The sequence below is a fragment of the Anomaloglossus baeobatrachus genome, chromosome 2 (assembly GCF_048569485.1).
Source record: "Anomaloglossus baeobatrachus isolate aAnoBae1 chromosome 2, aAnoBae1.hap1, whole genome shotgun sequence".
NCBI classification, from domain to species: Eukaryota; Metazoa; Chordata; class Amphibia; order Anura; family Aromobatidae; genus Anomaloglossus; species Anomaloglossus baeobatrachus.
Window position 1 is genome coordinate 314,483,143 of NC_134354.1, and position 27,326 is coordinate 314,510,468.

The 27,326-nt window shown below is 45.5% G+C and overlaps 1 protein-coding gene across 3 annotated transcripts in view; it reads right to left on the bottom strand.

The window, feature by feature from the left end:
* BLTP3A (bridge-like lipid transfer protein family member 3A) overlaps positions 1–27,326 on the bottom strand; it is a 698,660-nt gene that overhangs the window by 577,207 nt on the left and 94,127 nt on the right. Inside the window, exon 1 of one of the 3 annotated variants that reach the window (XM_075335895.1) lies at positions 6,307–6,338. The exons of the other annotated variants lie outside the window; for them this stretch is intronic. Coding sequence (XP_075192010.1) covers positions 6,307–6,323 — 17 coding nt within the window. The 5' untranslated portion in view covers positions 6,324–6,338. Of the gene's footprint in view, positions 1–6,306; positions 6,339–27,326 lie in introns of those variants that run through there. 3 annotated transcript variants of the gene reach the window in all.

The following is a 27,326-nucleotide window of genomic DNA, read 5'->3' on the forward strand; positions in this document are numbered from 1 at the left end:
TAGTGCTGGAACCCCACCAGGCGTATGCATCAGCGTACCTTGATGACATCATTATTTACAGCTCAGATTGGCAGACCCACTTGGAACAGGTACAAGCGGTGGTGGACGCGCTTCGAACAGCCGGATTGACAGCCAATCCCAAGAAATGTGCGTTGGGACTCACGGAAGCCCGCTACTTGGGCTACGTGATAGGCCAAGGAGTGATTAAGCCCCAAATTAACAAGGTTGAGGCAATCCAGAAGTGGCCTAGACCCCTGACCACGAAGCAGGTTAGGGCCTTCCTGGGTATTGTGGGGTACTACAGGAGGTTTGTAAAGGATTTTGCGGGACTATCAGCCCCCTTGACGGACCTTCTCAAAGGCAAGAAGTCCGTCATGGTGCGCTGGACTCCGCAGGCCGAGGACTCCTTCCGGGCCCTGAAGGGGGTCCTGTGCGGACAGCCCGTTCTCGTACACCCTGATTTCCGGAAGGAGTTCGTAGTACAGACTGACGCCTCAGAGGTCGGCCTGGGGGCAGTGTTGTCTCAGGTGGTTCAGGGGGAGGAACACCCCGTCACCTTCTTAAGTAGGAAGCTCACCCCTCCCGAGCGGAATTATAGCGTAGTGGAGAAGGAGTGCCTGGCGATCAAGTGGGCCTTGGAGTCCCTGCGCTATTACCTGCTGGGACGGCAGTTTCGCTTGGTGACGGATCACTCTCCACTGGTCTGGATGAGGTCCGCCAAGGAACGGAATGCCCGGGTTACCCGGTGGTTCCTTTCTCTGCAGAACTTCCGGTTTACGGTTGAACATAGGGCCGGTAGGTTGCAGGGCAACGCCGATGCCTTGTCCCGCGGCCCGTGTTTGATGGCGGGAGTTCAACCCCGCACGCTTGAACTGAGGGGGGGTATGTGAGACTGTGACCGGGGTTGTCTATGACGGCTGGTATGTCTCGCCCCGGGTGTGCTCACTCCATGATAGAAAGTACATCCACTCTAGGGTTAATGCTGTTTCCTTACAGGCTGAAGGAAGGGTTAAATGCAAACAGGAACAAGGGCAGGTGTGCCGGGTGTGAGGGAGTGAACACAACTCCCTGAGTTCTCTGCTGGAGAGGCACATGTATATTGGTGTGGACTTTTGTTTGGACATTAAAACCGTGTGCTGTGAAATTTAATGCCTGGATCCCGTGTCTTCTGCTGCGCAGCCGACCGTGCTACCTCACTATATATATATATATATATATATATATATATATATATATATATATATATATATATATATATTGGACAGTGACACGAGTTTTGTTATTTTAGCTGTTTACAAAAACATGTTCAGAAATACAATTATATATATAATATGGGCTGAAAGTGCACACTCCCAGCTGCAATATGAGAGTTTTCACATCCAAATCGGAGAAAGGGTTTAGGAATCATAGCTCTGTAATGCATAGCCTCCTCTTTTTCAAGGGACCAAAAGTAATTGGACAAGGGACTCTAAGGGCTGCAATTAACTCTGAAGGTGTCTCCCTCGTTAACCTGTAATCAATGAAGTAGTTAAAAGGTCTGGGGTTGATTACAGGTGTGTGGTTTTGCATTTGGAAGCTGTTGCTGTAACCAGAAAACATGCGGTCTAAGGAACTATCAATTGAGGTGAAGCAGAACATCCTGAGGCTGAAAAAAAAGAAAAAATCCATCAGAGAGATAGCAGACATGCTTGGAGTAGCAAAATCAACAGTCGGGTACATTCTGAGAAAAAAGGAATTGACTGGTGAGCTTGGGAACTCAAAAAGGCCTGGGCGTCCACGGATGACAACAGTGGTGGATGATCGCCGCATACTTTCTTTGGTGAAGAAGAACCCGTTCTAAACATCAACTGAAGTCCAGAACACTCTCAGTGAAGTAGGTGTATCTGTCTCTAAGTCAACTGTAAAGAGAAGACTCCATGAAAGTAAATACAAAGGGTTCACATCTAGATGCAAACCATTCATCAATTCCAAAAATAGACAGGCCAGAGTTAAATTTGCTGAAAAACACCTCATGAAGCCAGCTCAGTTCTGGAAAAGTATTCTATGGACAGATGAGACAAAGATCAACCTGTACCAGAATGATGGGAAGAAAAAAGTTTGGAGAAGAAAGGGAACGGCACATGATCCAAGGCACATCACATCCTCTGTAAAACATGGTGGAGGCAACGTGATGGCATGGGCATGCATGGCTTTCAATGGCACTGGGTCACTTGTGTTTATTGATGACATAACAGCAGACAAGAGTAGCCGGATGAATTCTGAAGTGTACCGGGATATACTTTCAGCCCAGATTCAGCCAAATGCCGCAAAGTTGATTGGACGGCGCTTCATAGTACAGATGGACAATGACCCCAAGCATACAGCCAAAGCTACCCAGGAGTTCATGAGTGCAAAAAAGTGGAACATTCTGCAATGGCCAAGTCAAGCACCAGATCTTAACCCAATTGAGCATGCATTTCACTTGCTCAAATCCAGACTTAAGACGGAAAGACCCACAAACAAGCAAGACCTGAAGGCTGCGGCTGTAAAGGCCTGGCAAAGCATTAAGAAGGAGGAAACCCAGCGTTTGGTGATGTCCATGGGTTCCAGACTTAAGGCAGTGATTGCCTCCAAAGGATTTGCAACAAAATATTGAAAATAAAAATATTTTGTTTGGGTTTGGTTTATTTGTCCAATTACTTTTGACCTCCTAAAATGTGGAGTGTTTGTAAAGAAATGTGTACAATTCCTACAATTTCTATCAGATATTTTTGTTCAAACCTTCAAATTAAACGTTACAATCTGCACTTGAATTCTGTTGTAGAGGTTTCATTTCAAATCCAACGTGGTGGCATGCAGAGCCCAACTCGCGAAAATTGTGTCACTGTCCAAATATTTCTGGACCTAACTGTATATTATATATATATATATATATATATATATATATATATATATATATATATATATATATATATATATATATATATATATATATATATATACACACACACAATATATATATATATATATATATATATAATATATATATATATATATATATAATATATATATATATACACACAATATATATATATATATATATATATGCACACACACACACACACACACCAGCCACCAGCTTATCTCCTCTTCAGCTTTAGACCCCTGCAATTAAGAGACCTTTGGTAACATCATGGTGATATGATAGTGATATAACGAAGGTCCTTAAAGGGAACCTGTCAGCAGATTTGGGGCCTATAAGCTGTGGCCACCAGTGGACTTTTATATACAGCATTCTAACATGCTGTATATAAGAGCCCAGATCGCTGTGTAGAACGTAAAAATCACTTTATAATATCTAAACGGTCGCTGCGGTGGAGTTGGGTCATATGGGCGTCTCGGCTGCCGGCATCTCCTCTTTCGTCCATCTTCGTCCTCCTTCTGTAGCCTGTGTGCATGACGCGTCCTACGTCATGCACACTCGCCGGTCCCGCACAGGCACACTACAATACTTTGATCTGCCCTGCAGGACTTCAATGCCAGCGAGTGTGGATGACATAGGACGCAACATGCACCCCGGCTTCAGAAGAAGGCCAACAAAGATTGCCGAAAGAGGAGGCGCCAGCACTGGAGAACGGAGACGCCCATATGACTAATACTTACCTAAAAGGTCACTGCGGTGGAGTGGGGTCATATGGTCGTCTCCGTTCTCCGGGCATCTTTGTTGTCCTTCTTCTGATGCCGGGGTGCATGACGTGTTCTACATCATCCACACTCGCCGGCATTGAGGTTCTGAGCAGGCGCACTTTGATCTGCCTTGAGCAAGGCAGATCAAAGTATTGAACCACCTTCTTTATTAGCTTTTCAAGCAAGGACATGCAATTCTTTATTATCTTATCCATATATTATTGAGTTTGCTTGTGTAATGGAACTTCTTGTTGTTGTTGAACTTCTTGTACTTCTACGTAAAAACTGATTTTTAACCAAAAATTTTGCAGCAATTTTTTCATTTTATCCACAAAATTTACAAAACCAATTTTTTTATTTTTTTTAGGGACAGCTTCACTTGTGAAGTGATTTTGGAGGGTCTTTTACATATCAGAACACCCCGTACAATACCCCTTTTTTTAAAATTGCACCTCTCAAAAAAATGTTAAACTATGTTCAGAGAGTTTGTGAATCCTTCTGGTGCTTCTCAGGAAATAACCCATTCATGATGTGCAATTATTCCATTCTTTGGACCTCGTGCGGTATTTGGGGGTTAATAAAGTGGTGAATGAGGGTGTTTTTTGTCTTTTATTTCAAATAAAGGGTTTTTCGTGTGTGTGTGTTTATTTACTTTCACTTACAAGTTAATCATTGGGGGTGTCTCATAGACGCCTACCTTGATTAACCTAGGACTTCGTGGCAGCTATGGGCTGCCATTAAGTCCTTATTACCCCGATTGCCACCGCACCAGGGCAATTCAGAATGAGCCGGGTAGAGTCCCGGGACTGTCACATCTAATGGATGCGGCAATTCCAGGCGGCTGCTGGCTGATATTTTTAGGCTGGGGGGCTCCCCCTAACGTGGTGCTCCCCATACTGAGAATACCAGCCATCAGCCGTGTGGCTTTACCTTGGCTATATCAAAATTGGGGGGACCGCACGTCGTTTTTTTTAAATTATTTACTTATTTATTTTACTGCACTATATAGACCTGCCCAAGGGCGGCTGTGATTGGTTGCAGTGAGACAGCTGTCAATCAGCATGGGGGCGTGTCTGACTGCAACCAATCATAGGCGCCGGTGGGCGGGGGAAGCAGGGAATACGACATGGAATAATGAGCGGCCGGCATTTTCAAAAGAGAAGCCGCCAGAGCAGTGTGACAGCTGTGCAGCGCCGCACCTGTGATCGGTGAGTATAAAGGAGGGAGAAAGAGACCGACCGACAGAGAGAGAGACTGACGGTTTGACCGACACATCGACAGAGAGAGAGAGAGAGAGAGAGAGAGAGAGACAGACTATTTACACAACGTCTGGGCATGCCCAGAAACAAAAAAAAAAAACAGAAACCGTCGCCGGTTTGTGGCATATGACAGATGATGACGAATCCGGCGCCCATAGGCTTTCATTATAAAAAAAAAGCTGTATGGCGCCGAATCCAGCGCGATGCAGTTTTTTTTCAGAGACAAAAAACGTTACAAGAGACGTTCCATCCGGCCGCCGCGTTAGCCAATTACGCCGGATCCAGCAAAAGCCGGATGCAACGCAATGCCATCCAGCACAATCCGGCGCTAATACAAATCAACGGGGATAAAACGGATCCGGCGCCGGATCCATTTTATCAGGGGGGGTTTTCGGATTGTGCCTGATGGAAAAACACTGATGTGTGAAAGTAGCCTTATGAGGGCTTGGCTTTATATGGGGAGAGTTGTATTTTTGATTAACACCACAAAGCATACTGGAAAATGGGGAAAACATTCTGAGTGCGCTGAAATTGTAAAAGAAAAGTGCAATTCCACATCTGATGTGTCTTGTTTTGATTTTTATTTAACATGTTCACTATACTATTGAACTGATCTAGCAGTAGGATTCTTCAGGTCAGTACAATTACGCATATACCAAACATGTAAATTTTTGTATTTTCATTTAGCTGATGAACATTTTTGGGAAATTTGTAAACAAATAAAAAAAAAACATTTGCTTTTTTTCACCATTTTCTGAGACCCGTAACGTTTTTAATTTTTTTTAGATAAGGGACTGTGTAAGGTCTTATTTTTGGCACCCTGAGCTGATGTTTTTATGAATACCAATTTGTGGTACAATATTTTGATCGCCTCTTACTACATTTTATTGCAATGTTGCAGTGACTAAAGAGATTCTGGCATTTTGATTTTTTTTTCTCATTAAGCTGTTACATATTTTATTAATGTTTTGCTAGACTGGACAATTACAAATACAGAAATACCAAATATGTGGTTTTTTTTGTTATTGTTGTTTTTTTTTAATGGCACAAAAGAGGGGTGATTTGAACATCCCCCCCCCCACACACACACTTTTTACTGCATTTAACCAATTTTCCCAATATTGGACGCACCGGTATATACTGTACTGCAGTGCGTTCCCACAGATGGACATACCAGTATTTACTGAAGATCATGCAGGCACATGAGCTGTGTACATGCGATCACTGCCAGGGGCTCGGCTTAACTAATAGCCAAACACCGCTTGTCACGGCAAGGGCTGGTGCCCGTACCACCCCTGGCTGAATAACCCTCTAAGTGCAGCAATCAATTTTGATCACAACATATAGAAGGTTGTGAGAGGTAGGGGGCTCCGTCTCTCACCTGATTGGAACAACCATGATGCAATCATGGGGGCTCGATGGTTGCAAGAACAGCAGGAGGTCAAATAATGAATTCTTGATCTGTCAGCTATAGTGGCCTGTTAGACAATGACAAGTGATATTATATTATTATTATATTCTTATTATATTTATTAATTTATATAGCACGGTTAATTCCACAGCACTTTACATACAATGGCATGGTCTAACAGACATTATTCCACTAGTGTCACACTGACAGGTCTAATGTGCATTGCAATACATTAGAAAAAAAGGTCTTGCTTATAAAAGTTAAAGTCCCATAGAAGGACCAAGTAAAAGAAAAAAGTAAAAAAAAAATTTTTGGGGACAAAAATAAAATGAATACAGGAATAAAAAAAAAAAAAAGAAAAAAAAATCCCTGAAAAGATCATCCAATCTTGCAAAAAAAAAAAAAAAAAAAGCCCCACTCCGCACCATCAATGGAAAAATAAAAAAAAAGCTACAGCTGCAATACAGAGATGCAAAATGAATTTATATTTCTATAATTGTTTTTAGTGTGTGAAAGAAGTGTTCCTGCACTGTACTCCCGCGATTGCCGCAGAGTCTCCGGCTGATGTTCACAGCTGGACCCGGCTCTCACTGCCAGAAGCGGTTCCCGTGCTGCTCCCAGCAGATTAACCCCCTAAATGCTGCTATCAATCAGGATTGCCGCATTCAAGAGGCAGGAGGAAGACTCGCTTACCTCTCCCTGGCGATCGGGTCCCTGTAATGTGCTCAGAGGGAGGATTGCCTCACAGACCTGCTGCAGCTCTGACACTTATATAACCCACTGCAGTGATCAAGCACGAGCACTGCAGTAGATTATATCAGACGTAGGAAAAAATGCAGAAAGAATTGACATGTTGCTTCTATTTTCTGCACCAAAATCTGCAAGGAAAAAATCTGCAACATGTGCACAGCAAGTCAGGATTCTCATAGACTTTGCTGGGATGCGAGATGAACACAGACAAAAGTGGTATAAAATTATGCATAATTATTACCTTCACCAGGCCCGGGACGCTGATGAGCGGTGACGTCAGGAACGTGATCACTCATTAGTGTCCCTGGTCTCGCACAGTACAGCGTGAGGTAGGAGTGTCTGCTGCTCAGAGGCTATGGAGCCATCGTTCTGAGGCTCCATAGCCTCTGATCTATGTAATGAAGGAACGTTGTGAGAATCGCTGTACTAAGTCAGATCTGGGAACTTTTCTAATAAATTGGTGAAAGGGGACAGTATTGTTTAGATTTCTCTTTTTTTTTATAACTTTCAGGTTTCCATTTATGGCACACGTCTCAAACCCTGGCCTATGTCCCAAACCTTGGCTGATGTCAGACCTGCATTCATTTTTTTTAATTTAAATAAAATGGTGAACCAGGGAAGGTGTGGGTAGTGTTTTTTTCAAATGAAGTATTTTTGTGTGTGGTTTTTTTTTTTTTTCGTTTTACCTACTGGGTTAGCAATGGTGGTGACTTGATAGAGGCAAAGCGCCAGAATTGGCACATCTAATCAGGGCTGTGGAGTCGGAGTCATGGAGTCGGAGTCGGTGTTCATTTTGGTGGAGTTGGAGTCGGTATAAAATGGACCGACTCCGACACCTAAAATATATAATAAATTGGGTACAGTAGTTGAATGCAGAATGTGCTGAATATTTTTTCACAGGAATTTGGGAAATTTATGAAATGTCCTATAAATGGCTGTTCTATTCCTGATCTAAGGCTACACTCACAGCATGTTTGCAGCATTTTTTGAGGATACAATTTTCAGCTGCAAAAGCAGATCAGCGTTTTAAAAAACCGCATCACCTGAAAGATTTTTGAGCTCATAGATAATGTTTTCAATAGCAAAAGCAGATTAGAAAAACGCCACACAAACTGATATGCTAATTCTTTGTGAGGATCCGTTTTTGAGCCCAAAAACGGATCCTCACAAAACAATGCTTCAAACATGATAAGTACAATTAAACTGATGAATGAGAGTAATGAACAACAGCTAAAAGAAAATTTAGGATTCAGTATGTGTGAGATGGAGCCACAGTGCTGTTCATGTACAGCACTGTGTTCAGGAACAAACAGATATTACAACAGAAGGACAGCAAAATGATACTTTAGAATTAGATGATCTTGTTGAAGCTGCTTCAAAACACTTTCATATTCATCACATGCGCTGTGTTGTGCACACGCTGCAGCTGGAAATAAGAGATAGTCTGCAAGAGGGACATGCTGGAAATCTGATTGTAAGGCTATGTGCCCACGCTACAGGATTTATCGCAGATTTGACGCGGATTTTGCCGCGGATTTAGCGCGGATTTGCCGAAAATCTGCAGCAGCAGCACTTCCAAGCCATTTCAATGGCATTTTGGAAATGCTGTGCCCATGCTGCGGATTTTTCCGCTGCGGATTTTGCCGCGGATTTTGATGCGGAACAATCTGCAGCGTGTCAATTGTTTGGTGCAGATTTGGTGCGGATTTTCTGTTTTGAATGGGGAAAAAAAAAAAAAAAAATCCGCATCAAAATCCGCGGTAAATCCGCGGCAAATCCGCGGGTGCGGATTTGCCGCGAAAGTTGCGGATTTTCAGGCAAAAAAATCCGCAGGGACCTTTTACTGTGGACACATAGCCTAAGGCCCCTTTCACACGTCAGTGATTCTGGTACGTTTCTGCTTTTTTTTAAACGTACCAGAATCACTGACATACGCAGACCCATTATAATGAATGGGTCTGCTCACACGTCAGTGATTTGTCACTGCACGTGTCTCCGTGCAGCGTACCCGCGTGTGCGTGATTGCTGCACGGAAAAATGTCCATTTTTTTCTGGCATCACTGATGTTCCACGGACCACGCAGTGGTGTGGTCCGTGAAACACGTGCCAGAAAAAAACGTGCTTTTAAAATAAAAAACATTTTAACTCACCCGGCGTCCAGCGATGTCCTCTGCAGCCCATTCTCCCTGCTCCTTCTGTGCCGGCTGATTACTGTCGCGCATATTCATTATGCGCGACACAGCCGACCCGGAAGCAGCTCCTGCAGGGGTCACCGCCGGCCAGATGCTGCGTCACGGGAGCGATCAGCACCATGGACAGTGGGAGCGGGCGCAGGTGAGTGAATCTCTAAGTGCAATCACGGGCCAAGGAGAACGGAGCCCGGATTGCACTTAGACAACCCACGTGTGCCGTGATTTTCGGCACACGCAGGGACATGTGCGTGTTTTACACGCCAGTGAAAAACGTCTGTGTTTTTCACTGACGTGTGAAACGGGCCTAAAAGTGAGGAAATTGGTTATTGCCGCCAGAACCCCTAAAATTGATTCCATCTTGAAGAGACGTGCTGGGAAAGGGGCAATTGTCGATCAAGCCACTCAGTGGGGCAGCACTTATTTAATGATGGAGCGATTACTTGAACTAAAACTGTTTCTTATAGATATGGCGAACCCTCAGGTAAACCTAAATGAAGGTCGATGGACACAGGTGGCTGAATTGAAAGAATTGTTTAATCACCCATTTACCGTGACTAAAAAATTACAAGCTGAGGATTTAATTCCTGGCATTTTCATAAGGGAGAGGAAGAACTTGCTATTTTGCCTGTCCCAAAGAGGTTTAATCGCAGATGGCCTTTCTGCTTCAATGAAACGGAGAGAGACACAGCTATTGAAAAAAATAATTCTTCTGGCAGCTGTTTATGTGGACCCAAGTCATCGTATACTGCTTGATGATCAACAGCTTACTAAAGGAAAAGAAGCTCTGACTGAAGAAGCAGTTAGGATGAGTGGCCTACAGGACTGCCAGGCGCAAGAGGACGTGGGTCCTGACAGTTCTACTGCTGCCATATCTTCATCCTCATCAGATGAGGAGTTTAACTTTGACAAGTATTTGGATGACATGGAGCAGGCAAAGCGTTGCCGCAAGGAAAAAGATTTCACTCCGTCTCCTACAGCAAGCAGATTGACCATATTTCAGCAAAATTTTTCACTTGCTCTCAAATAATAGAAAAATTCAACCGTTCATCAAAATTAACTGTGCATGAGGCAATTCCTTTATACCCGGAAATTGTTAGAGATGTTGCCCATGTGGTTACGGCTTTGCCTCCAACCCAAGTTAGTGTAGAGAGGTTGTTCTCTAGCCTTAAAATTATTAGGTCAGATTAGAGATCGCCAATGAAGGAGGATCTGATGGAGGCAACTCTATTTCTTAGAACAAATTCATAGACTGCACAAATGTTATTTAGTATATTTTTGTTGAAAACTGTTTTTTGGACTTCCGGATCCGGTCCTGGCTGAAGTGGAAGCCTAGAAGAGAAGCTCCCCACCACCCCTCAGAAACCGACTAAAAAAAGCCCCCCCCGGACGAGCCACCAAACAGAGAGCAGCACAGGAGGTTACCTAAAGCAGCCAGCTATGGAACGGTACTTCCTGAGAAGCGCTGGCAGCAGTGAGGGAGCCTGGAGAAGCTGTGACATGGACGGGCAGTGCAGAGGAGAAGATAACATTATGGCGCCAACGAGCCTGATGGGGAGGAGCCTGAGCGCATGGTGCGAGACACAGAAAAGCAAACACAGAGCCAGAGGGGGAGAGATAAGGGAGATATGAGCTAGGAGACAGGAGATAAGGGAGATATGAGTGAGGAGTCACAGGAGAACAGAGCAGGAGAGAGTTGGATGCAGGGGACTGATGAGGGTGGATCGCAATGGGAGGATGAAGGAGATATGGAGGCATAGGGGAGAGAAGATGCAGGCAAAGCAGGGGAGCTCAGAGACACAGCAGTGTTGGAGGATGAAACTGACAAACAGTACAGGGAGATTAATCCCTTTCAGACACACAGGAAGTCAAATGCAAGAATTAATAGTACCCCTTACAAAGGAAACAAAAACAGCTTACTACACCAACATCACAAGCCTGCAAGTTATTGGGGGATGGAGGTAGTGGCCCAGTCCAGACAAAGAGAACTAAGAAAACAGCACCACCTGCAGGCCAAGACAAGTACACACAAAAGCTTAATATGGACTATAAAAAAAACTGGCTGAAGAAGTGGCATCACACTTGTCAAAAGTGGCTATTGAGGCAGCCATACAAACATCATTAGCTAATATGCAAAAACAGATAAATGCCCATGCATCTAGACTGGCAGAATCAGAGCAGAGAATATCTGACTATGAGGAGACAATACTGGCTATGCAAGCACAAATAGCAGCTCTAGCAAAATCTAATGAATATTTGAAGGATAAGGCGGAAGATTTGGAAAACAGATCGAGACGCAACAACCTACGTATAGTCGGGTTACCAGAGTCTGTGTCGATTGGACAGTTGGATAATATATGCGAGTTGGAGCTACCGCAGGCCCTGGGCATAAAGGCGAAATTCAGAGTTGAAAGAGCCCACAGAGTGGGTCCACTGAGACACCAGGAGGCAAATAAGGGAGAGGGACAAAACTCAAACAAGAATACCCCGATAAGAGCCAGACAGGTGATTGTCAAGTACCTTGATTATAAGCATAAGGAGGAAATATTGAGGGCCTTTAGAGAACGAAAGCGTCCACTACAATATCAAGGCAACAGACTGCTAATTTTTGGAGATTACTCAGCTGAAGTATCCAGAAGGAGAAAAGAATTTAGCAAAATTTGCTCATTTCTGTACAACAAAAAAGTAAAGTGCCAGCTATTATACCCTGCTACACTGAAAGTTAGAAACCCCAATGGCTCGTTTGTATACTACAAGGACTACAAAGAAGCAGAAAACATTTTCATGGCAGAGCTCGACAAGACTAGGTCAGAAAGGCAAGAAAAAGGAGCTAGTGGAGAAGGGAATAATAGAAGAGGATCCCCCACAAGCTCAGGAAGAGATGTGGGACGTCTTGGGGGACAAAAGCAAGTTGAGACCAGGGAGGAAAGGAGGCTAAGCCCGGGTCAACAGCATAATTCTCGCCCGGGACACAGGAACCAACCCTTGGAGAGAAACCATGATACCTGAACTGGAACTCGCTCATTATTTTTCCTTTTTTTGCCTATTTTTTTTTTTCTTTTTTCCAAACAGGAAGAGGCGTTGAGGAGGATGCGTTATGGAGAGAGGGATGGGGAGGTGAGAGGAGGAGGGGGAAGGGAGAAAAGAGAAGAAAACATCCCAAAGTCTGGGTCCTCTCCCCCCCCCCCCCTCTTTTTTTTTTTTTTCCTTCTTCTTTCTTTCTCCATCTTCTCTCCCCTTGGTCTTTTTTCTTTTTCTCCTTTGTCCAGGAACATCATTCAAATGAAGTGGGCTTGTTCTGGGCGGATGGATGGCTACCTGGAGTCAGAGATAAGTGGGACTGGAGAATCTTGCTGAGGTTTTGACATACTGTGCTAATGTTTGCATAATTTTCAAAGGCTTATTCAAGTTAGTCCGGGGATAGAACATATATTTTATGGGGGGTGATTAGGGAGCTACATATTTTGGCTAGGAATAGGGGAGCTCACCAACGTGGCGGAAAGCGCCGTGGATTTCTCGGAAGGGAAAATATGTTTTACAGTTACATGCTTTTTGTATTTGTTATATTTGCAAGGTGGGGAAAGGGAGTGTCGATTTTGTGGTACCAACTGTGATTCTAGTGTCGAACATCTCATCTTCCTTGATGCAGGGGCCCATACGGGAGGGAGTAGTAAAAGCAGAATACACAGGTAAACATGATACAGATAACTACGTGGAATGTTAAAGGGCTGAGATCACCTAACAAACGAGCAATGATATTGAGACATCTGAAAGACTAAAGACAGACATTGCCTTATTACAGGAAACCCACTTTGGGGGGGGGGGGAGGACTTTTTACGCATGAAGAAACATTGGGTGGGCACAGTTTACGGGGAAGCGGCACAAGGTAGAAAAGCGGGCACTATGATCCTAATAAATAAACAGCTCAGTCATGAGGTAGTGGCACATGAGGCAGACGACCATGGAAGGTGGCAGCACTTAACAATCGTTAGTCCAGCGGGTAAACTCAGTATTTATAATGTCTATGGCCCAAATTCACAACAAATCACATTCCATGATGGCATAAAGGCCACCATATTAGCAGATGGGGAGGCTAACATTATAGTAGGAGGGGATTTTAACACCGTCCCAGACTCAGCTGAAGATAGGAGGAGGGGTGAGGAGGGGACAGCTAATGTGGGCAGGAGTTTAGACAATAGGGATGTAACATTAGAAGACGTAGGACTGAAAGACATCTGGAGACTAACTCACCCACATGACAGAGAGTATACACACTTTTCTCACCCTCATGATAGCTGGTCAAGTATTGATCAGTTCTGGATCTCGCAAGATTTACTGAGTGTAACGCAAGATTTTGTGATAGAGAATATGGTGATCTCTAATCATAGTCCGGTGAGATTGGGCATTAGAGAGAAATTCAGGAGAGGTACAGATATCATATGGAGATTCCCATCGTTCCTTCTCAGGCAAGATAATTTCCACAAGGTGCTACAAGAGTGGTGGGGAGAATTCGCAGAGGACAATAAGGAACATAGAGAGTCCCCAGTGATTTTTTGGGAAACGGCAAAAGCTGTCCTAAGGGGCCGTCTGGTGGGGTACGCAGCCACGATCAAACGGAAAACCAATGAGAATTATAATTTCCATAGTGAAGCAGTACGGGTAGCATATACAAATTATGTGACAAATAGATCTCCCATGACAAAAGGCAGATGGCTGGAGGCAAAAGAGGGATTTGACGAATGGGCCAAAAAAAAGGAACAACTATTCTGGTCGCACAAGGAGGTTGACTTACATAGGTTTGGCAACAAGGCGGGGAGGATGTTGGCCAATCTGGCAAGGGGCAGCAGAAAAATTACAGTGATCTCTAAACTGAAAACAAAGGGGGGAGAGGTGACTACGGATCCTAAGGACATTAATAAATTGCTGGGAGATTACTATAGAAAACTATATGGGTCAGGGAATAACGACATGACTGACGAGGCAGAGTGGCTAAGACAAGCCCAAATGCCTAGCTTGACGGAGGAAGATTTGAGTGCCTTAAACGCAGATATCACAGTAGAGGAGGTGACGAGAACAATTGGGGAGCTTAACACCAACAAGGCACCGGAACCTGACGGTTTTAACAGTGAATTCCATAAGGCTCTGAAGGATCTGATCTCGCCGGATCTAACCTCAGTCTTTAATGCTTTCCTGGGAGGGGCGGAAATACCCAAAAATTCCAACATAGCATATATTAAATTACTCCCCAAGGGAACCAAAGACCTGGATGATCCCTCTAGTTATAGACCTATATCGCTCATAAATCAGGATTTAAAAATTATGTCCCAGATCATGGCTAATAGACTGGCCGAGATCTTACCTAGGATCATTACGAACCACCAGGTGGGGTTATTAAGGGGAGAAATGCCGTTACCAATATCCGAAAGACAATTCTAGTGGTAGACGCGGTTAGACTGGGTCTCACTGAGGGAGGGGCTAGACCTGCCCTAGTAACACTTGACGCAGAAAAAGCGTTTGATAATGTAAATTGGAGGTGGTTAGACAGGGTAATGGAGGCCATAGGGATTGTAGGCAAGATGAGACTTTACATCAGAAACCTTTATGCCAACTCGGGAGCTAGGGTACACACTCCGGGCTTTCTATCAGACGTGTTCCCTTTGATGAAGGGAACAAGACAGGGTTGCCCATTATCTCCTCTTTTATTCAACCTGGCAATCGAGCCATTGTCAATTATACTACAGGGACAAAATAGCTTTAAAGGAATCAAGATAAGGGGTTCAGAAGTAAAGACAGCGCTTTTTGCTGATGACATCATACTTTATATGGGGCACCCCGGTGCGGATTTGCCACAGACTCTTGCCTTGATTGAAAAATTTGGCTCATTCTCCGGTTTCAAACTGAACAAAAAAAAGTGCGAGATCATGTTCCTAAAGGGGCATCATGGGACAATGGGGGGACAAGTAAGGGATGGCTGTCTATGTGGAATTCCTATAGCACAATCTTCAATTAAATACCTGGGAGTGCATATAGGAAGAACGGTAGAAACAATCTATAACTTGAACTATGGACCGCTAATCTGGAAAATTATAGTTCAATTAAAGGGATGGAAAGGTCTGCCACTTCCATTACTGGCAAGATGCCACCTGATAAAAATGATGAACTTTCCTAGGCTGCTGTATCCCTTCCAGACAATCCCGCTATTGCTAAAACTAAAGGATGTGAATAAGCTCAACTCCGCGTATACAGAATTTGTGTGGAGGGGAAGGAAACCCAGAATAAAGCTGCGTACACTGATGAAGTCAGCAGAGGAGGGAGGTCTGAACTTTCCAGATGTCCAAGGGTATAATCTTGTATGTATCATGAGGCATGTAATTGATTGGGTGAGAGGAACGAGTAGGCACTCAGATCATGCGATGGAAATTAAATATGCGTCACCGTGGGATCTGACGTCCATTCTGCACTCCCCACTATCCAGGGTTGAAGGGCACATAAGGAACTCAATTATATTCCGAGACACCATGCTAACATGGAAGTCGGTAAGGAAAAAACTGGGGCTCTCATGGAAAGTGTCCAAGTACTTGAACCCCTGGGCATTCCCAAATTTTCCCCTGGTACGAGAAAACAAGCTATTTACTAGATGGAAAGAGAGGGGAGTCAGGAGAATGATAGATGTTATGAATGTGGAGGACAGGAGGTGGATGACAGGGCGGGAAGTGTTGGATAAGTACAACCTTAATAGCTCACATATCATCCAATATGAACAATTGAAACATGGAATAATAGGAGACCTTGGTGTGGTTGGAAGAGAGCTGAATAGAAGTTCGATTGATGAGTTACTGGAATGTGATGTAACAAGTGTAAATGTCTCTAAAATGTATTGATCGCTAAGGGGGGTGCTTATTTCACGGGAGGATAGTCGGACTTTAACAGCGTGGGGGAAACAATTGGGAAGGGAAGAAGTGGTAGATGATATACTGAAAGGATGGGTACAAGTGCGGAAACATATTACCAATGAGAGATGGAGAGATACTCAATTCAGAATTCTACATAGGGCCATTATGGGTTTCAACATACCAGGTAGGGATAGGTGGTGTCCGAAGTCTCAAAAAGAGAAAACGGATATGCTGCATGGGCTATGGGAATGTGAGACAATCGCTAGGTTCTGGAACCAAGTCAGACTATTTGCCCAGTCAACATGGGGAATTTTCAGCAAACTAGACTTAATGGTGTGGATTTTCCACTCCTTTGAGGGAGGAGTAGGAGGAGGACCGAGCACGCAGAAAAAGAGAAAATACGCAATAACGCATGACATAGCCATGATAGCTAAGAGTTGCATCTTAAAACACTGGATTCAAAGGGAGGGCCCATCCATAAAGGAGGTTATGGGCGAACTACACAACCTTCTGAAGTGGGAAAAACTAGAAGCGGAGAGGGATAAAGATGGGTTGACAGCCAAGTTTTTTGTGAGATGGAGACATTTTATTGAAAGCCAATTCACACAGGGAGAAATAATTAACCTGATGGCACCTTTTGTTCACTCGGAGTGGTATATCCTGAGCGATATCCAGGACAGCCTGGGTAAACTGAGAATCACCTAGGAGGGGGCACTGGAGGGAGGGGGAGACGAGACAGTTGGGAATACCAAGGCACGCTAGCAAAATTGAAATCATTCAGGGACGACACAGAGATTTAACGAATTGTATTGCATATGTTATATTATATTTCATTACCTCTATTTTGGTTTAATGTTACTGTATACTATCTTAAATCGAACAGAAGCATGGAACTCCAAATTGGGGTATCACCCACCTCTATGTCATATTTTGGCAGACGAATGTTCTTCTTTTGCAATGATATTTGTCATGTTTTTACAAATTTGAAAAATCAATAAAAAACGTTTTGAAAAAAAAACCAAAACTGTTTTTTGCCACTTATATAGTTTATTACATAGTGTTTACATATATATATACCGTATTTTTCGCTTTATAAGACGCACCGGATTATAAGACGCACCCCAAACTTAGACATAAAAAAAGGTAAAAAAAAAGAAAAATGGGGTCCATCTTATAATCCGGTGTTCTCTTACCGGAGGGGGGCAGCAGTGGTGGTGAAGCGGGGTCACAGGAGGCAGCGGATTTGCTGGCAGGCACGGCGGGTCAGTGGCAGCGGCGTCCAGGGTGGCAGGAGCCGGGGGATCCATGGTGGTAGGAGCCGCGGGGCCCGTGGTGGTGGTGGCGGCGGCAGCAGCAGCGTCGGCGACGGCGGGTGAGTCATGCAGCAGGCCGCTGCAGTGAGTGTCCCAGTGTCCGCGGTCCCGGTTCAAATAATGGCGCCTGCGCAGATGGAGCTCTCATCCAACCATTTGAAACTGGGACCACGGACAAACTGGGTAAGTTACTGCACAGCCGCCCGCCCCGCAAGCACAGAGTGGCAGCCAGCAGGCTGGCCGCCCACCCTGCGTGCAAGCGGCCGGGTACCTGTGCTTGCGTGCGGGCGGCAGCCATCTGCCACCCACACAGGCACCCGGCCGCTGCCCGCACACAGCACCCGGCCGCTACCCGCACACAGCCGTCGACCGCCGCCCGCACACAGCTGCCGCCCGCCGCCTGCACACAGCTGCCGCCCGCCTCCTGCACACAGCCGCCGCCCGCACACAACACACAGCCGCCGACCGCCGCCTGGACACAACACACAGCACCCGGCCGCCGCCTGGACACAGCCGCCGCCCGCACACAGCACCCGGCCGCCGACCGCCGCCTGGACACAGCACCCGGCCGCCGACCGCCGCCTGGACACAGCACCCGGCCGCCGACCGCTGCCCACACACAGCACCCAGCCGCCGACCGCCGCCTGGACACAGCCGCCCGCACACAGCACCCGGCCGCCGACCGCCGCCTGCACACAGCCGCCGACCGCCGCCTGCACACAGCCGCCGACCGCCGCCTGCACACAGCCGCCGACCGCCGCCTGCACACAGCCGCCGACCGCCGCCTGCACACAGCCGCCGACCGCTGCCTGCACACAGCCGCCGACCGCTGCCTGCACACAGCACACAGCCACCGACCGCCGCCTGGAGACAGCACACAGCACCCGGCCGCCGCCTGGACACAGCCTCCGCCCGCACACAGCACGCGGCCGCCGACCGCCGCCTGGACACAGCACCCGGCCGCCGACCACCGCCTGGACACAGCCACCGCCTGGACACAGCACCCGGCCGCCGACCGCACACAGCACCCAGCCGCCGACCGCCGCCTGGACACAGCTGCCCGCACACAGCACCCAGCCGCCGACCGCCGCCTGGACACAGCCGCCGCCTGCACACAGCACCCGGCCGCCGACTGGACACAGCTGCCGCCTGGACACAGCCGCCGCCCGCACACAGCACCCGGCCGCCGACCGCCGCCTGCACACAGCCGCCGACCGCCGCCTGCACACAGCACCCGGCCGCCGACCGCCGCCTGGACACAGCCGCCTCCCGCACACAGCACCCGGCCGCCGACCGCCGCCTGGACACAGCCACCGCCTGCACACAGCACCCGGCCGCCGACCGCCGCCTGGACACAGCCGCCGCCTGCACACAGCACCCGGCCGCCGACCGCCGCATGGACACAGCCGCCGCCCACACACAGCACCCGACCACCGCCTGCACACAGCCGCCGCCCACACACAGCACCCGCCCGCTGCCCGCACACAGACGCTGACCGCCGCCCGCACACAGCACCCGGCTGCCGGCCGCACACAGCCACGGGTACCCAGCTGCCACCGCACGCAAGCACAGGTACCCGGCCGCTTGCACGCAGCCACAGGCACCCGGCCGTCCGATCACCGCACAGACAGGACCCCCAGGTACTGCTATATTCGCTTTATAAAACGCACCCCCCATTTTCCTCTCAAATTTTTGGGAGGAAAAGTGCGTCTTATAAAGCGAAAAATACAGTGTATATATATATATATATATATATATATATATATATATATATATATATATATATATATATATATATATATATATATATATATATATATATATATATATATATATATATAAAAATCTATATTGCATAGTGTTTTACATATTTACAATTTATTGCAGTTTTTTGCGTTCTAAAGTTGTATTCCAATAAGTATATTTTTTCCTATCTAAAAATCTTGATTATTGTATCACAAAAATGATTAAATGTCTGATGTTCACATTGTATTACAATAAATTTTTCAGTTAAATATAAGCAATATATGTGGGAGTTGGAGTCGGTGCAAGGGGAAATTGAGTAGTCTGAGTTGGAGTCGCAGGTTTGGCTTACCGACTCCACAGCCCTGCATCTAATGTGACACACCACTTCTGGGGTGGCTGGGAAGGGCCCAATAACCATTGACCAAGCGTGATAATACCAGCCCTTAGCTGTCTGTTTGCTGGTTATGAAAAATAGGGGGATCCCACTGTGTTTTTTTTTATTATTATTTATTAGATTAAACCAGGCTAAACACCCTTTTATGCCACATGAAAGGCACTAAAGGGGGCAAGCATATAATATGGAGGGGGTTGTGATATTATCTAACTTCAGGTCCTATAGATGCACAGACTCAACTTATATTATTTTTATTATTCATTTGAATAAAATTTCCATATAAGAATGACAAGAAGTAGTAAAAAATCCAAAGGGGATGTGATACTAGATACTAGTAACACATGGCTGATATGTATATCACAGTGCAAAGAGAGGAGATTGTTTACTCCTGGTCTGTTTGGCTACACTGGTTTATCCAAAGACATACATTTTATAATAGCATACAAAAAAATAACCAAGGGAATATCAATAAAATGGAAGTACAAAAGTTCTGTGATAAATAAATACAAAAATAATTGATGGGCACACTAGAATAATAAATGCCACTGCAATGTGTGCTCAGATATTAATACAATATTCAAAATGCTAAGTGTTCTACATAAACCCAAATGAGTAAGTGAAAGGCCCACTAGGTGGCAGTAGGGCTGCAGCACAATTTTTATTTTTTTCAAAGTTGCTGTGTGTAATTAATAAAAATATATGAGGACTGAGCATATTCACACAGCATCCGTGAAAAAAAGGAATTAAGAGAAACAGTGAGATTGAACAATTCAATCAATGCGATTACAAATAATTCCTTAATCTCCATAGGCAATCTGCAAGAAATAAAAGAAATGACAGTAAGAGGGATCATCAGCAGACCCCCAGCTGTCATGTCAACCCATCACTGCCCCACAATCACATTGCGGGGGCCACAGATGGAAGGAATGATGCACTCCCTTACTGGTATATGTTAGATGCTATTATCAAAAATTGATAGCGGCATGTAAGAGGTTGCCAGTCGTGTGCAGAGCTCTGCTCCACCTGCGGCTGTTAAAGGAAAATGAAAGCTGCTTAAATCAGCCGTCATCTGTGGGGAAAGAAGAGGGCTTAACGTGTGAGCCAGCATCAAGGCAGCGCAATGCAAAAGAACAAGAAGGTGTGTAGGAAAATGGGATCACCAAATATTAAGTCAAATAGAACAATTTTTATTTAGCAAAATAGACACCAATACTATATTAAAACCATTTAAAATACACACAGTGTTCAAACAAACAAATGGGGTTGCATATAATAAAACAAAACCCCACAAATCACCCCCTCCATATGGATAAGTATCATGTACAAAGCACACTACAGGCCAGTAAATAAAGGCAAAGTCTCAATACAAATGAATACAGATATAAATAACAAGGAAGCATATAAACATCCAGTACATAGGCAAAATGCACAAAATATCATAGATACCAGTCAAATGCATCAAGGCAGGGACACAACATATGACTTACCCGTACATCATATCCTTTCAAGGGGTTAAAGGGAATCTGTCAGCACAATTCTTCTATCTCATCTGAGAGCAGCACAATGTAGGAAAAGAGACCTTAATTCCAATGATGTACCACTTAATTTACTATGTACAGCAGTTGAGGCACAATCAGTTTTTAGATATAGCATAGCTCAGAAAGCTAACCACACCCACACCACAGCTTTTTATGTACAATGTAAATTGTTTTTTAACAGTGAGCTACTTATTAGTGGAAGGGGTCGGACAACTACTTGCGCATCCTGTAGTCTAAGCAGTGATAATCACCTGGTGTTAAAACCTTTATTGTAAGGCTATAACACAGCCTCATAAATGACATCACTGAAATCTATGTGTCAGCCCCTACCTCAGATTACATAGCAAAAACCTGCTGACAGATTCCCTTTAACACAAGAATAAAGAAACATTACTTTTTCCACTGAAATGTTGCCTTTAACCCCCAAATTTTTCATTTTCACAAATGCTAACAGGAGAAATTGAACCCCACAATTTGTTATGCAATTACTTACAAATGTGGAAAAACAACAAATGTGGCCAGAATCCACTCTTTAAGAATATGGTAGGACTGGAAATGGAACTCTGACTTTTAGAACCCAAATTTAGTTGGCATAGATTGCAGATGAAATGTCATATTAGTAGAGTCCCTAAGGTGCCAAAACAGCCGACTACACCCCCCTCAAAGAGCATTATAAATAGGGATGATTGAATATTTCGATTATTCGGCTTCGCGAATATTTTCCGAATACCTCGCCACTATTCGCGAATATTCGATGCGCAATGTAAGTCTATGGGAAACCCGAATAATAACTATTCGGACCTATTCGGGCTTCCCATAGACTTACAATGCGCATCAAATAGTCGAATAGCGGCGAGGTATTCGGAAAATATTCACGAAGCCGAATAATCGAAGTATTCGATCATCCCTAATTATAAACCCTCACGCTTCTTTTCTGCTCTGCTCGGTTGACTGCCAATGTCATGCTGATTAAAGGTAAGATGTCGCTTTTTTATTTTTGTATTAAGGCTAAGTTCACACAGGGCATCTTTTGCTGGGTTTTTGGTGCATTTTTGAGGTCACAAAGATTCACCAAAATACATGCATTTCCTTCTCCCAGCAAAGTCTATGAGATTTCTATTTTGCTGTCCACACTGGGCATCTTGGCTGCATTTTTCATGATGTAGCCAAGATGGAAGAAGCATGTCAATTCTCTTTGCGTTTTTCCAGCATTTTTGAGCCATTCCAGTCAATAAATTTGACTTAAAAAACGCATTGGGCAAAATACGGTAAAAACGCATCAAAAATGCATTTTTTTTTTATGCGATTTTGCTGCGGTGGGTTTTTGTTGCGTTTTTTGAGACAAAAACGATGCAACTTTGTGGAAAAAAAAAAAAGATGCCACATGTGAACATACCCTAAGGCTATGTGCCCACGGGGAAAGTGTCCTGAGGATATATCCGCAGGAGCTCCCAGAAAACCGCAGCACAACTTTACCTGTTTACATGCTGCGGTTGTACTGCAGAATGTCCTGCGGATATGGTGCGGTCATTCTGCATTGAGGATACAGTACCATGGCTTCGGCACTGCATCCTCCATGCACAAGTGCTGGAGTGATTGGGGAGTTCATACTTACCTCCAGCACGCAGCATTTCACTTCACTTTCCGGCCGTGCCTGTCTGCACATTGTAGGAGAAGGTGGGCGGGCCTGAACTAGCTCTGGCTGTCACATGACCGGAGCTCATGTAGGCCCCGCCCACCTCCTGCTCCTGGATCCACTGCACTCCTGTGCACCGGAGGAAGTGACTCCGGTGTCTGCTATCAAGGCAGGTAAGTATGGGACCCTGCGGAGAAATTGGAATAATTGACAGGCTGCAGATTTTTCCGCAGGGAAATCCGCATTATTTCCGCTGCGGAAAAAAACGCAGCATGGACACAGCAGTTCTAAAATGCCATAGTAAGGGCTGGGGACTCGCTGTACTGCGGATTTTTGAAAAATCCGCAGAATTTCCGCGAAAAAATCGCGGCAAATTCCGTGAATTTTCTGCAGCGTGGGCACATAGCCTAATAGTGATTATGGAATTTAATACAAAATTAAAATCACTGTTTATTTAGTTTTTAATCTGTTTCCACATAGTTTTCCAATATGTCCTAAATTTTTCATTTTCACAAGAGTTAATGGAGAAAATGGATTATACATTCTTGTGCAATAGCACTTCAACACAACAATACCTTTGGACACACAGCAAGGCTCAGACGTGGAGCACAATTTTGGCTGGAATGAATTGCAGACTCCATGTCATATTTACAGAACCCAGAGGTCCCAAAACAGCCAAAGCCTCCCACCCTCAAAGTCAATATTGTGGATATTTGAACCCTTCACCTCCCAGTTGAAAACAACTTAATGCCCAGGCCATTTTTTTTTTATTCTACCCATGTCACTTTATGAGGTAATAACTCTAGTACACTTCAATGGATCCCAGTGATTATGACATTGTTTTAATTGCAACATATTGTACTTCATGTTAGTGGGAAATATAGGATGATATTTTTTTCGTTTATTTGTGAAAAATAATCGGAAATTTGATGCACATTTTGAAAATTTAGCAATTTTAAAACTTAAATTTTATGCCTTTAAAGCCCATCACAACCGAGGACGTACCAGTACGTCCTAAATCATGAAGAGGTAATCACCGCCGGCTGCTGCTTTGGACAGCAGACGTGCAGCTAACAGGCACAGATGGATCCGCAATCTACTCGTGCCTGTTAACCCCTTAAATTGCACTGTCAAAATGTACCAGCACGATTTAAAATGGCTGTGGAGGGGAAATCGCCTTTCCCCACCGCCATCGGAGGCCTTGTAACTAGAGTTGAGCGGATTGCCAATAATCCGGGTCCGGCCCACATTGAAGCCATCTACAGTGCCCCCACAATGAAGCCATCCACAGTGCCCCCACAATGAAGCCATCCACAGTGCCCCCCACAATGAAGCAATCCACAGTGCCCCCACATTGAAGCCATCCACAGTGCCCCCACAATGAAGCCAGCCACAGTGCCCCCACAATGAAGCCAGCCACAGTGCCCCCACATTGAAGCCATCCACAGTGCCCCCACAATGAAGCCATCCACAGTGCCCCCCACAATGAAGCAATCCACAGTGCCCCCACATTGAAGCCATCCACAGTGCCCCCACAATGAAGCCAGCCACAGTGCCCCCACAATGAAGCCAGCCACAGTGCCCCCACATTGAAGCCATCCACAGTGCCCCCACATTGAAGCCATACACAGTTCCCCCACAATGAAGCCAGCCACAGTGCCCCCACAATGAAGCCAGGCACAGTGCCCGCATAATGAAGCCATCCACACTGCCCCCATAATAAGAGACAGAGAGATCCACCCGCGGCAACACAAACAGCTCTGCTACATCTCAGAGCGATAACACTGCCCGCTCTGAGTGTAGCGTGTAGCGTTAACGATGCCGCCATGAGCGCGGCAGACTGTCACAGCCTCCGGGGCTGGTACACTGTCACAAGCTAGGGGGGCGTGCCAGCATGCACTGACGGCCGGTGGGCGGGGACCGATCACCACAGCACACTGTAACAGGCTAGGGGACGTGTCAATCTGCACAGACGGACTGTGGGCGGGGAGCGGCGATGATGCGATCACCGCAGCAGACTGTCACAGGCTGGGGGGCGTGTCAGCCTGCACGGACAGACGCTGGGCGGAGAAAACAAGGAAAGAAGTGTGATGACCCGGAAGAGGTATGCCGCCATGACACAGTGTCGGTAAGTATGAAACGCTCATTTATTTATTGTTTTTTTTCATGTTTTAGGACTTGCCGAATCCGGTTCGCGCACCCGGAATCCCGCATCCGGGTCATCCCCGGGGATAGCACTAAAACCGCGCGGATCCGGACGTTTACAGTCCGGGTCCGCTCAACACTACTTGTAACCTGATCACGAGGAGCTGATTGTTGCCATGGCGACTCCTGTCACTATCACAATGTGTTTCCTGTTACAGCCGACAGAGCAACGGCTTTAACAGGAATTCTGTATTTCTGCTGATGTGAGCCGTGCAGCTCTGACCCACATAAATGAATCAGTGATCAGACTGCTGATCTTTATAGTCCCCTAAGGGGACTAGAAAAATACATTTATAAATAAAGTAAAAATTAATAATACATTAATATAATATATACATATATTATATATATACTGTATATATCTAATATATAAAGCTCAGTGTGTGTGTGTGTGTGTGTGTGTGTCCGCACCGTCGCATTTACAATCACAAAATTTTGCACAGACGCCTCAAGTGACATAGGGAATTGTCGTAGACTATGTTTTCACAGGAAAATTTAACCCCACGCTTTACAGTTACTCTTCAAAAAACATGCCTCCATTAAAGTAAATGGAGTCTGGAACTACTGGTTTTAATAGCAGCTGTGATTGGTTGCTATAGGAACAAAAGACATTGTTAGTATAAGAAGCTTATGTGTGAGGTAATATGATGTCGGTGGGGAGACGGATAGAGAGAGAAAGAGACAGAGAGACAGAGACAGAGACAGACAGGGAAAAAAACAACGATAGAGACAGACATTGAAAGAGACAGACAGACCTGGAAAGAGACAGACCTGGAAAGAGACAGGCAGACAGGGACAGTGACAGGCAGACAGGGAAAGAGGAGACAGCCAGAGAGACAGACAAAGATAGATGGGGAAAGAGACAGACTTTGATAGAGACAGAGGGGAAAGCGACAGAGAATTAGAGACAGACAAGAAAGAGACAGACAGAGACAGGCAGACAGGGAAAGAGACAGACAGGAAAAGACACAGACAAAGAGATGGACGAAGGCAGACAGGGAAAGAGACAGGAAAAGAGAAGGGTAGACAGACGGGGAAAGAGACAGGCCTGGGAAAGAGACAAATGGGGAAAGAAACAGAGAGATAGAGACAGACCTTGAAAGAGACAGATATTAAAAGAGACAGACGGGGAAAGAGACAGACGGGGAAAGAGACAGACGGGGAAAGAGACAGACGGGGAAAGAGACAGACGGGGAAAGAGACAGACGGGGAAAGAGACAGACGGGGAAAGAGACAGACGGGGAAAGAGACAGACGGGGAAAGAGACAGACGGGAAAAGAGACAGACGGGAAAAGAGACAGACGGGAAAAGAGACAGACGGGGAAAGAGACAGACGGGGCAAGAGACAGACGGGGCAAGAGACAGACGGGGCAAGAGACAGACGGGGCAAGAGACAGACGGGGCAAGAGACAGACGGGGCAAGAGACAGACGGGGCAAGAGACAGACGGGGCAAGAGACAGACGAGGCAAGAGACAGACGGGGCAAGAGACAGACGGGGCAAGAGACAGACGGGGCAAGAGACAGACGGGGCAAGAGAGAGACGAGGAAAGAGAGACGGGGCAAGAGAGAGACGGGGAAAGAGATAGAGAGACTAATAGCAAGATAAGGCACAGCCACAGTGTATGAGATGTTGAGGTGCACTTGTAGGTTTCCACACCATATGTCCAGAGAATTAGAAACAAGGCACTCTCAAATGGTGATACAAACGAAGAATTTATTCCATAAGTCTTAAAGCAACATGTGACGTTTCGACCGGGTGGCCTTCATCAAACAACTTGTTATTAATACTGTCAGGGTAGTGGTAAAGGCAGTAGTATCCAACACTATGCTGCACCGCTATGCTGCATACCACCAACGCCCGGGTACTACAGCTAGTATATATACATATTATATATATACACGCACACATACATACATACATACATACACACATGAACACACACATACCGTATTTTTCGGACTATAAGACGCACCGGACTATAAGACGCACCCTGGTTTTAGAGGAGGAAAATAGGAAAATAAAACTTTAAGCAAAAAAATGTGGTCATGACACACTGTTATGGGGCGAGGATCTGCTGCTGACACTGTTATAGGGGTAATGTCCCCAAATTCTCTACTAAGGTACACCATCCTGGTAATGATCCTCCTGCCTTGTATATGATCCTGCTATAAACCCCCATCCTGCTTATATACCAGCATCCTGCTCATATTCCCCCATCCTATTCATATACCCCCATCCTGTTCATATACCCCCATCCTGTTCATATACCCCCATCCTGTTCATATACCCCCATCCTGTTCATATACCCCCATCTTGTTCATATA